Source organism: Triticum dicoccoides, chromosome 5A (assembly GCF_002162155.2).
Source record: "Triticum dicoccoides isolate Atlit2015 ecotype Zavitan chromosome 5A, WEW_v2.0, whole genome shotgun sequence".
Classification (NCBI taxonomy): Eukaryota; Viridiplantae; Streptophyta; class Magnoliopsida; order Poales; family Poaceae; genus Triticum; species Triticum dicoccoides.
In genome coordinates, this window is record NC_041388.1 from 516,519,277 (window position 1) to 516,531,472 (window position 12,196).

The 12,196-nt window shown below is 45.0% G+C and overlaps 1 protein-coding gene across 1 annotated transcript; it reads left to right on the forward strand.

Annotated features, from left to right (window-relative positions):
* Positions 1–696: 696 nt before the first annotated feature.
* On the forward strand, positions 697–4,611 carry LOC119302474 (GDP-mannose 3,5-epimerase 2-like). Its single transcript, XM_037579511.1, has 7 exons — positions 697–886; positions 1,560–1,955; positions 2,720–2,813; positions 2,911–3,040; positions 3,164–3,296; positions 3,913–4,120; positions 4,221–4,611. Exons 2-7 carry the CDS (start codon positions 1,561–1,563, stop codon positions 4,374–4,376), a joined length of 1,116 nt encoding a protein of 371 aa, XP_037435408.1. The 5' UTR covers positions 697–886; position 1,560; the 3' UTR covers positions 4,377–4,611.
* The last annotated feature ends 7,585 nt before the right edge of the window (positions 4,612–12,196 follow it).

The window sequence follows — 12,196 nt, forward strand, 5'->3', positions numbered from 1 at the left end:
TGCACGCTAAATATGTTGAGTGCTCACCATTGGAGAAATCTAGGTCATTGGATTGGATGTTGATGGCCGAGATAAACTGATCCGCCCCTTTGCTTTTCTTTATATTGCTATATAAACCAGTAAAAGTATACATATAATGCACGTTGATATCGGGAGAGAATTAATTGTATGTTGATATAGGGAGAAAATTAATTGCATGTTGATATTAGTATGGTATTAATTATGTGTTAATTAGGCGATTAGCATAGACGCTGATATTTGGTATGCTATGAACTGCACGCTAAATATGTTGGGCGCTCACCATTGGAACAATCCAGGTCGTTGAATTGTGGTTTGATGATCGTGATTAATTGCATCGGCTTCTTTGAATTTTTTAATATTGGTAATATAGATGCTTATGCAGCATCCCAATTTTCAATAAGCTTATGGGCAAATACTAGATGTGCGCGCTGGTGGTCAGAGAGAGTAGGAAGAGAAAAATAACGTGTATAGATCTACGGTGCACATGCCGTAGAAACGCAAAATGATGCCCCGTTGAGTGCATCTGGGTTTGAGTAAATCTTGCTCAAAGAAAGTCAAAGCAGCTTAGCCTAACTCCGAGCGACGACCCGATCCAGCTGAAGCCCGGCCCGGCCCGGCCCGGCCCGGATAGGGACTATAAGTATAACCGAGGTCGTCAGCCTGACCCTCATCTCTTTCCCTCCCCGGTACCCAGAATATTCTGGGGACAAAACGGAAAAACCAGTCTCCAGCAGCTCCCCGATTCCCTCCATCAGTTTTCGGTGTCCCCGGCTCCGAGCTCATCCACTGCTCCTGCGACGTCGCCGGCCGCCGCTCCGGAGCCCCCCTCCTTGCCGCCGGCACGCGGCCGCTCCGTCTCTCGCAGGTTCGTCCCCGTGCCATTTTTTCATTCTCAGATCGAGGGGTTGACCTTCGGGAGAGAGACAACTGTGGCCATCCATGGGCCATGGCGATGCGTCGGTGAGCCGCCGCTCCGGTTAGCGGGAGGCGCGGCCGCCGGGGCATGCTGCTGTGAGTGGCGGGGAACATGGGCGCGGGGTCGGTAGATCTGGCGGGGCCGGGCACGGGGTGGCCGGCGCTCGCTGTCGGTGGCGGGGATGATGAAGCGCTGTCGGTGTTGGATTTTGTTTTGTCCCTTCTTGGAAGAAAGGAAACCATACAAGGGTCTATTATTGCTTTCGTTAAGCAGTCAGCTAGTCATTCATTCATTATTGCTTTTGTTAAGCGGTCCGCTATCCATCTGCCATCCTGTGGCCTTGGTGAATAGTGATGGATGCTCATTTGACGTGGTATGATTGAACCCGGCTTCGTCAGTCAGTCGTCACGTTTGCTAATGTGGCCGGTCAGTTTCTTCTACATATCTTGATTGAATAGACATGATTAGGCCTCACGATTTTACTAGTTACATTTTGTACCACGTGTTGAAACAAGTTCTACGCGGCTTAGTATAAGATGTTATTGTTTGCCGTAAGAAGTCGGAGTCCTATGATTATGATATTTTGTTGCCATCTTAAGCTTTTTAACTTGCGTGGGTGCAGAATGGCGCTCAACAAGGAGTACACTTACGCGGACTTGGAGAAGGAGCCATACTGGCCATTCGAGAAGCTGCGGATCTCAATCACTGGAGCTGGTGGGTTCATAGCCTCCCACATTGCAAAGCGCCTCAAGGGCGAGGGGCACTACATCATCGCCTCTGACTGGAAGAAGAACGAACACATGGAAGAGGATATGTTCTGCCATGAGTTTCACCTTGCTGATCTGAGGGTCATGGACAACTGCCTCAAGGTAACCACTGGGGTTGACCATGTTTTCAACCTTGCAGCTGATATGGGAGGGATGGGCTTCATCCAGTCCAACCATTCTGTCATCATGTACAACAACACTATGATCAGCTTTAACATGCTTGAGGCTAGTAGAATCAATGGTGTCAAGAGGTAACAATCCATCCAGTACTAGCTTCTATGGACCTCTTGTTTTTTCACCTAGGGAAGCTATAAGATGCTAACTGCTATTTTCTGTTTATGTCTGTCTTTTTTCGACAAAGGTTTAGGTCTCTCTGTCCAAAGAAAATCCTATAAATGCATAAACTGCCAACATATAGTGTGCATTAGGCAGCAGTATGTCCACTTATAATAAAGGGGGCTTATCAACATCTTTGTTCAGTTCATGGATACAGAGAAATGAATGTTCCACATTAAGTACATTATTAGGGAAAAGTAGTAGAGTTCTTATTTATGCATCATAGTTATGTTTGCTGACGGATAACATTCAAATGGGCCCATATAGGGGAAGTTTTTATTGGTGTACTTTTTGCAAGGTGATGGGTTGATATAGTGACTCTTTGTTACATTGGCGTTAAGACCAGAAAATATTAAAATCTTTGAAGACCATCTTATCTGCCCCTATCTTTTATCTCACAATATTCATTTACATAATTAGTGTCATATTTAGCAAATACGTAATGGTTTGGTAAGCTTAGAAGCGATAAAAAAAACTGATCCTTGAAAACATTGTCCTGAACTCATCACAAGAAAGAAGAATATGTGTTCAACTAAAATAATTTTGACCTAATGCAGAAAGTTGCAGTTTTGTTTAGTCAAGCAGATGGAAGGAAGGAAAACATATTACAACAGCAAAACAACAACCTTAACAGCTGACTGAAACTAAATGTTATTGAACTTTAATTTCCTTCCTGCAGGTTCTTTTATGCCTCGAGTGCTTGCATCTACCCTGAATTTAAGCAGTTGGAAACTGTAGTTAGCTTGAAGGAGGCAGATGCTTGGCCTGCAGAGGTTCCAAAACTTTTGCACTTATATATGTTTCTTTATGAACTAACACCTTAATTATTGTGATAAAATAGTACTAACTTTTGCAATGCCTTATCTTTAGCCTCAAGATGCCTATGGCTTGGAGAAACTTGCCACTGAGGAATTGTGCAAGCACTACACAAAGGACTTTGACATTGAGTGCCGGATTGGTCGCTTTCACAATATATATGGTCCATATGGGACATGGAAGGGTAAGATTTTATATGGTAGTTAGTAGTATCTAGGTGTTTTTCTTAATGTGTTGGTTTTTTTTTTTGCGGGGTAATGTGTTGTTTGCTAGCTATTAAAGTTTGACAATTGTTTTGGCTATATAGGTGGAAGGGAGAAGGCACCTGCTGCTTTCTGCAGAAAGGCTCTAACCTCCACTGACCGGTTTGAGATGTGGGGAGATGGTCTGCAGACTAGATCCTTCACATTTATTGATGAATGTGTGGAGGGTGTCCTCAGGTATTTTTTTTACCAACTTATGTTTATATAGTCCAGTATTTCTTATTTTTTGCTATCAAATCCGGTACTGGTATGCCTACTTTTTTGCTTTTGCTGAAATATGCCTTAAATTAGCATGGAATAAATTTTGCATGAATTACACTATTTAGTGTGGATAATAAGACAATTTGTGCTGAGATGACAATTAATGGACGGCAGCTTTAGTTCTGATTTCCAAGAGAAGCATCAGTTGTTTTAGCTTTCTAGACTTAAAAGTTTCATATGAGATGTTGATTTCCATTCGACAGAATTGCAATTTGAGAACCACCTGTTGGTAGATTAGTTTCTTAATTGAGTGTGATGGCCCAGCAAGCAATTTTATCTCACAACTATTCCAAAAGCTGCAGTGATTTAATTTACTTTAGGATAAGAAACTCAAAAGTTCTATTGCAAATTCTGTGATGTATAGGCTATTCTTTTCAAAATACCGCACATGTGTTCCTGATGAGTATCATGTTAAATCATTGAATCATCATTCTCATCCTACGATAAATAAATAAATTATAAAGTTCTCTCCTTTGTTGAAGAGCAATGTTATTTTCATGGCTGTCTAAAGAATTGTTTTTTCAACCTTCAGGCTCACAAAGTCTGATTTCTGCGAGCCTGTAAACATCGGAAGTGACGAAATGGTGAGCATGAACGAGATGGCTGAGATAGTCCTGGGCTTCGAGAACAAGCAGCTGCCCATCCACCACATCCCTGGCCCCGAGGGTGTCCGTGGCCGTAACTCTGACAACACGCTCATCAAGGAGAAGCTTGGCTGGGCTCCAACCATGAGGCTGAAGGTACCCTCCCAAAATTTTCAGAAGATTCTTTTTGTTCTGTTAAGTCACACATATACAGATGCTCATCAGTCGTCAAACTGAATCCAAATTCTGGCTGCAGGATGGGCTCAGGATCACGTATTCTTGGATCAAGGAGCAGCTGGAGAAGGAAAAGTCTGAAGGCACCGACATGTCCGCATACGGAACATCCAAGGTCTGCACCACGCAGGCACCGGTCCAGCTTGGCTCCCTCCGCGCCGCAGATGGCAAGGAGTGAACACTCAGCTCTAGGCAAGGAGATCAGTTGTTTGTCAGTTGTCACACCATTTCTTGGTTCAGTCTGAACTTTCACATACTGCATGAGATTTATAGCCTTTTGTGCTGTTGTAAACGGGAATAACTGCTTGGTGCAAGAGGATGTTATGTTAAACATTTTATTTATATACATGTAAAATCTGGTCAGTTCGTTCACATGAAAACAATGAAATAATAGTTTATTACTTTGTGAGATATTTACGAGCCATTGTTTTGGACCTTCTTTTAGAACGATAATTTTTTAGGGTATCTTCTGAAATAACAGAAAATATATTTTTAGCAGAGGAGGATATATATTTGCTCTCAACTTTTAGGAGTATTTTTCTGTCTTGACATTTTTTAACCCCTCTCTAGACACGGCGTTTCCTATTAATTTCTCGAGGCATAGAATAGATGCCCAAATCGAACAGGCTGACCGTCTTTATTTGGTTTTCGGCCGGTTTCTTGTTCTCTTTTTCTTTGTTTCTTCCTTTTCCTTTTTTTCTATTCTATTTTTCAAATTTATGAACATTTTTTAAACATGTGCGCAGCTTTTAAAATTCGTGGCTATTTAAAATTTATTAATGTTTTTTGTATTCATGATTTTCTTTTAAAATTCATGAATATATTATAGAATTCGTGAACTTTTTTAAAATTCACAAACCTATAATACCTAAATAGTTCACCCCTACTACCTTATTTCTCTAAACATGCAAGGTGTCCACATCATCATCAGCCACATATATATTCTCCACCAAGCAATGCGTCTACATGCAGCCGTGAGACATGCATCCTTTGGCCCATCATAACTGCCATGCAAAAAATGCAAAAGAAATCGATTCCAGTCTTATTTATACCGCACAACGAAGCCCAATCGTCTCATTAGCGGGAGCAACTAGTTAATCGAAACTACTAATTAAGGAGTACTCGTTGCAAAAAACACTCTACTTTTCCGGGTCGCGACAAGTGGCGCACATGCAGCGCGCCACTTGTCGCAACCTGTGAGTTTTCCCTTTTTCGTAGATCCGTTTATTCAAAACGTTTTATCTCTTAAATCGTGCGTCCAAATCTCGAACCGTTTTCACCATTGGATTCCTCGCATCGAGATCTTCAAAACTAGATCCCATATTGATAGATTTTGACGGACTTTTTTTTACGAAAAAACCGGGAGAAAAAACCGGGCAAAAAAATTGAACCGGGAGCACGGTTTTTTTCCCTTTCCGAAAGAGGCACGCCCGTGCCTCTCGCAAAATCACAACCGTGCCTCTCGTGGAAGCAAAACCGTGACTCTCGTGTAAGGAAAAAAAAACAAAAAACACGTTTTTTTTCCGTTTCCGAGAGGCACGACCGTGACTCTCGCGAAAGCACAATCATGTCTCTAGCGAAAGCAAAACCGTGACTCTCGCGAAATAAAAAAAACAGAAAACGCGTACTTTTTTTCCCTTTCCGAGAGGCACGGCCGTGACTTTTGCGTAAGCACAAACCTGCCTCTCGCGGAAGCAAAACCATGACTCTCACGAACGAATAAAAAAACAGAAAACGCATTTTGTTTTTCCCTTTTCGAGAGGCACGGCCGTGACTCTCGCTAAAGCACGACCGTGCCTCTCGCGGAAGAAAAACGGTGACTTTCATGAAAGGAAAAAAAAAGAAAACGCGTTTTTTCGTGAATTTTTTTTCGAAGTTTTTTTTATCGAAAAGCTAAGAAAGACCGAGGGAAAACCAAAACATCAAAAAAACCCGTTTAAAAAGCCGAAAACACGTGTCGCGCTCTGGACGCTCCCTTCGGATTTTGTTTTATTATTTTTCCGCACGCGTTTTCGGCTTTTTAAACGGTTTTTTCCTGTTTTTTTTTGACGTTTTGGTTTTCCCCCGGTCTTCCTTAGTTTTTCTATCAAAAAAATTTCGTTTTTTTTTTGCAAAAAAGCGCGTTTTCTTTTTTTTTCTTTCATGAAAGTCATGATTTTTTTTCCGCGAGAGGCACGGTTGTGCTTTAGCGAGAGTCACGGCCATGCCTCTCGGGAACGGAAAAAAACGCGTTTTCTGTTTTTTTTTTCTTTCGCGAGAGTCACTGTTTTGCTTTCACGAGAGGCACGGTTGTGTTTTCGCGAGAGTCACGGCCGTGCCTCTCGGAAAGGAAAAAACAAAACGCGTTTTATGATTTTTTTTTTCGTTCGTGAGAGCACGGTTTTGCTTCCGCGAGAGGCACGGTTGTGCTTACGCGAAAGTCACGGCCGTGCCTATCGGAAAGGGAAAAAAAGTACGCGTTTTCTGTTTTTATCTTTCGCGAGAGTTACAGTTTTGCTTTCGTGAGAGGCACGGTTGTGCTTTCGCAAGAGTCACGACCGTGCCTCTCGGAAACGGAAAAAAACACGTTTTCTATTTTTTTTTCCTTACACGAGAGTCACGGTTTTGCTTTCATGAGAGGCACGGTTGTGATTTTGCGAGAGGCACGGGCGTGCCTCTTTCGGAAAGGAAAAAAACCGTGCTCCCGGTTCGGTTTTTTTGCCCGGTTTTTTCGTCCATTTTTTTGTGAAAAAAAGTTCGTCAAAACCTATCAACATGGAATCTAGTTTTGAAGATCTCGACGCGAAAAATCCAATAGTGAAAACGGTTCGAGATTTGGACGCACGGTTTAAGAGATAAAACATTTTGAATAAACGGATCTACGAAAAAAGAGAAAACTCCCAGGTTGCGACAAGTGGCGCGCTGCATGTGCGCCACTTGTCGCGACTTGGGAAAGTGGAGTGTTCTTTGCAACAAGTACTCCTTAATTAATGATTTCACTCATTAGCAATTTATTCTAAAACAAAAGGAAACCCAATCATCTCATCTAAGCCTGATCTGAAAAATATCTAGTCCTGATCTGAAACAAAGGAAGCCCAACCGTCTAATATTTTTTCCACGCCCTGCTTCGTTCCATCTTTCTCTTCTCTCAATAAAGAATGATCAATCTTTTACATCTATACTACTTATAAAAGAGCAAATATTATCTTTTCTAAATACACCCTACAAAACATACACAGATACATTACCATCGCATGATTAGTCCCACTAAACTCAATCTAACGGCTAGCCTTAACCTAATATGTTCTCTATGTGCACTTAGCAATTTACATTGACTGACCGTACTCCACCGCGAAGGAAAATATGAAAGTCCACGCTTGATCAACTAGGAAACTATAATCACGGACACATCCTATTAAGAAACTAATCACGGGTGCGTCTAATTATTAGGAAAATAATCACAAATGCATCATATTATTAGGAAACTAATCACGAGCGCATCTTATTATTAGTAAAATAATCATGCGCATCCTATTAAGAAATTAATCACAGACGCATCTAATTATTAGGAAACTAATCACGGACGCATCCTATTAGATAACTAATCACGAACACATCTAATTATTAGGGAACTAATCGCGAGCGCATCCTATCGTTTCCTATCAGGGAATCGCGATCGCGAGTCGCCTGCCGTCACTAGCCCACCACCCACGCGAGCCACAATGGGAGACCCGCGAGGAGGAGCTGCGGCTTCCTCCGAACACACACACGTGTCGTCGCCGCTTTCGTCTTCTGCCTGGAGGCCAGACCATTTTTCTACTGACTGCAACGACTTCGTCCACGTCCTGGCATGCTCACCGGGAACCACCGGCATCCGCATCGACTTCAGCTCCGTCCATAACTCCCACGCTGACAACCACCCACCGCCGACGCCCTTCAAGTGGGGGCAACGCTGAGTATCCTGGACCAGTATAAGCAGGCCAAAAAATCGAGTGGGGGCATTTGCCCCCACAGCCATGCGTGTAGATTCGCCTGGTCGCCAAACATCGTCGTCCTCAGGGCGTCGCAGGTCTCGGCCACTGCGCAGCAGGTGAAGCTAATCATGGTCCCATCTCACTCGCCCGAAGCCACCGCCGACTCCCTCAGCTCTGACGCGTGCTGCTCCGTTGGACACGCTTGTCCAATACTCATGCGTGGACGAGGTCGTCCAAAGACATCCTATCTTTGTCGGACGCTGGAACTCCCCACGCGCCAGTGTGTGGAGGCCGCCGCTCAAAGCTGGACGACTGATTCACGTGCGTTGACAACGCCACCCAGCTGGTGAGAGGACACGGTCGCCACGGCCGCTCGCAGGCCTGAACGACGGAGACGCTCGCCTTCACGCGAAAGCGCCACACACACGCACTAATCAGGTAAGTACGAGTATTGTTTTTTTACTGTCATCTCTACCTCCCCGGTGGTGACACATCTAGAAGTACATGAACCAGAGATGAGGCAATGAGAAACAAAGGCGCGCTGGAGCACACATAGTTGGGTTTCAGGCAACCAATGCCTTCTTTCTTTCTTTATTTTTCACTGATTTTCGCGTACCTGCAACAGACATCCCTATATTTTTAAGTACTGACTACCAGTTATTACATGGCCAACTCATGACTACATAGTAAACTCACAGACAAATTTGCTGAACATGACCTTACTTGTAGTCATGAAATTATGTTTCACTGAAAAACCCAAAAGTTTGCATAAGTTTTAGTGAAAAAAAAACTAAAGTTCGCATAAGTTTTACTAAAATACCCTGAAATTTGCATAAGTGTATTTATTTGTCCAGCAAATACATGGCAATTGTAATTTTACCTGAGCATTTTCATGCCGCCCTTATCTACAGTTGAGTTAACATGTTTTCCTGATAGAAAACTTGGACCACATACAAGAGAAGCAAAAAATGCATGTTGATTATGATGATAACAAATGTAGGATATTTTGTGGTCATGGTAAATTCTCATATCATTTATTTTATTGCATTATTGCACTCTACATTACATACTATGCACGACTACTTTAATAGAGGTGACGGGTTCGCTTCATACAGAGAGACCAACTATGTTTCTCCGAATATCTTGAATCATGATCCTTATGACTTCATCTCTACTACTTATAAGAAGTACATTTTTTCATTTGACTATTTCCTGACTTGAGAGGTAATGTATGTTTTATCCACTAGACTTGCTAAAATTTGAAGCATGTCTGTAGTCTTTTCTTTTTCTAAACCAGCATCTGTTGGCCTTTTTTTGCCACTGTTATTCTTACAAGTGGTAGCCTACGCATGTTGAAGACCATTTTCAAATTATTTATCTTCGTATCATTATTACTACAAACTGAGAGGATATTTGTTATATTGTCAAAATTTTAGAATGTTGAGCCTTAAAGAAATGTGTAGTACTCAAGTAACTGTTCCAAGATGTCATATTAATGCTTTTGTCCAGTGAATAACAAGTATAATTATGCAATTTATCACTGTAATTTTTATTTGGTTTACATGTTCTATTTTCATAATAAAGTAAGTCATTTTTCTTACTTCCAGACATTACGACACTTGTGTGCAATAGTAGAATCGGATGGTCCAACTAGCATTTTTTTGTCTTGTTTCACAGCTAATTCTATGCAGTCAAGACATCTCTACACTTCTCTATCTGACAATGGCTTCCTCTTTTCAATAAATCATAGAGGTCTCTTCCCACTATTGTGGTTGCCACTCAATTGCATTAATAATTCTTAACTGGAGTTTGTTAGCACTGAAACGGTTCCTTAGTTTGTCCTAAGTGACATTTTCATGTGTGATTATACTTGCATAAATCTATGCATCTAGAGAATTATGATGAATCTTCTAAATAATTTTGAGTTTTGTACATTGGAACACCGGGTGGTCTTTTAATACATGAGACATGTTGATTAAGGAGAAACGATATTTCAAATTATTTGTATGAGTTGAGAATAAGAGATTGTGTATTTTATAGGGAAATTTCAAATTTATGAATAAATTGTCTTGTATTAAGTTTATTATAATGTGTTAATCCAAATAGACGTACGTTGCACGTACATACTTATTAGTTCAAATAGACGTGCGTTGCACGTGTACACTTACTAGTTGGCTATAAAGTAGGGCGCGGCGGCTAGGTGGTGATCCCCTCTTGTGGTATGCTCTTGTGGCACGGACGCCGCTCCCCATCGCTTCCGGTGTATCTGTATGTCTTGTCAAGGTTGTAGTCCTGCCGGTGGAAATTGGTTGCTTTCACTTTGGTGTTTCACTCCTCTCTCTATGTTTCGTCGAACCTAGCTCCGGCGCCGTTGAGAAAATAGTGGACGTTCGTTCCAGTAGTATCCAGTGGGATCTGTACAAGAGTCATGCGATGGCTTCCTTTTGGGTCTGGGGGACGAGTAGGTTTTTTTTCGAAAAGGAGGAATACCCCCGGCCTCTGCATCTGGTCGATGCATACGGCCACTTTATTAATTATTAGCACAAAACCTTACAAAGTCGTACAACAGTAAGACCAAAGCCACCATCTTCGCAACCTCTGTCGCTACTCCTATCTAACTGATGAAGGGGCGCTGATGGTCTGGGCCTAATACCAAACAGACCTCGCAGCCAAACCTAACATCTAAGACCTGAGGTCCCAACCTGGACGCCTGCCGGGTATGGGCACCCACCAGTCCGGCGTGCTCCTCAACCAGGCCGCCCGCCGGGTATGAGGCCGCCACAACCACCTACCACATATCCATCTTCAGAGTTGTACTGTTGTAACAGCCTTGCCTGGTCTCGCTGCCGCCGACGCCACCACGATGCCAGACAGCGTCGACCTCCTGCGCGTGTCTGTCACCACACATCTGACGCCCAGCCTCCGCTGCTCCATGCCGCCAAGAGCCGCCGCCAAGAATATGTAGAATGAAACACCGCTCCACCGAAGGGAGGCAGCACACCCCCACCCCTCACCTGCAGACCCTTCCAACCGATCCCAATGTCCTTGGCGTCGCCTCCAGGAAGGTTACGGTGCCTAAGGCGCCGCCGACGCCCGATCCGCATCGGATCTTGGGCTTTCACCCGGACAAGGGTTGGAGAGGAGAGATGGTGCCCTCAGCAACGCCCCCAAGGAGGAAAGCGGCGCCAAAAATCGGCGTCGCCGCTGCCAGTCAGCCTAAGGCTGCCAAGGTTTCCCCCGGACACCGATCTGCTCCACCAGAACACACCGGAGGTGGATCCGGCAAGATCCAAACCAACCCGGGGACTGGGAAGGGATGCACGGAAGGGAGAGGGGCAATACCCGCCGTCGGCCGACCCCAAAGCGTTGCCGAACGCGGCCCGCGTCGCCGCGAGGTCAGCTTTGGCTGGGGCGCCGGCCGCCATCCCCGACCCCCAGCCCATCCCACCACCTCCCCCCGGAGGAAGAAGAGGAGGGGAAGGCCGAGGCCGCCACTGCTGCGCCGACCCCTCCGCCAGCCACGGCGGAGGAAGCCGCCCACAGCCCGCACCGCCCGCAGCCCGCCCCAACCGGATCTGGATCGAGCCGCCGCCGTCTCCACACCAGCCGAGCACCACCGAGGAGCAGACCATCACGCCACCCGCACACCCGCGCGCCATCCTGCGCCGATGAGGGGCCGCGCCGCGGCGCCCCGCGAGAACGCCGTGGCCAGATCCAGGTCGGCCGGCCCGCGCCAGCCCTCCCGAACGAGGCGATGAAGACGCCCCGCCGCCGCCGGCGCCGGCCGGGCTTCGCCCGGGCGCGCCCTTTGGCGGCGGCGGGAGGAGGAGGAGGAGAAGAGAGGTGGAGAAGGGCCGGCGGCTAGGGTTCCTCCCCTGTCGCCCGCGGGAGCGCCAGAGGAGGAAGAGACCGAAAATAATGGAACTTGCCCTTTTATCAGCCGTACGTCTGCTCCCCGTCTGGGGGACGAGTAGGTGGAGAGGCTTGGCAGCCAACGCCTCGGCCGTGGCATGGAGATTCACAAAAAATGTTTCTTGGAGCGTTT

Coding starts and splice junctions, on each gene's coding strand:
- LOC119302474 (XM_037579511.1), top strand. CDS start 1,561: ATGGCGCTCAACAAGGAGTACACTTACGCGGACTTGGAGAAGGAGCCA. Junction 1,956..2,719: donor AGAATCAATGGTGTCAAGAG/GTAACAATCCAT, acceptor TCCTTCCTGCAG/GTTCTTTTATGCCTCGAGTG. Junction 4,121..4,220: donor CTCCAACCATGAGGCTGAAG/GTACCCTCCCAA, acceptor TTCTGGCTGCAG/GATGGGCTCAGGATCACGTA.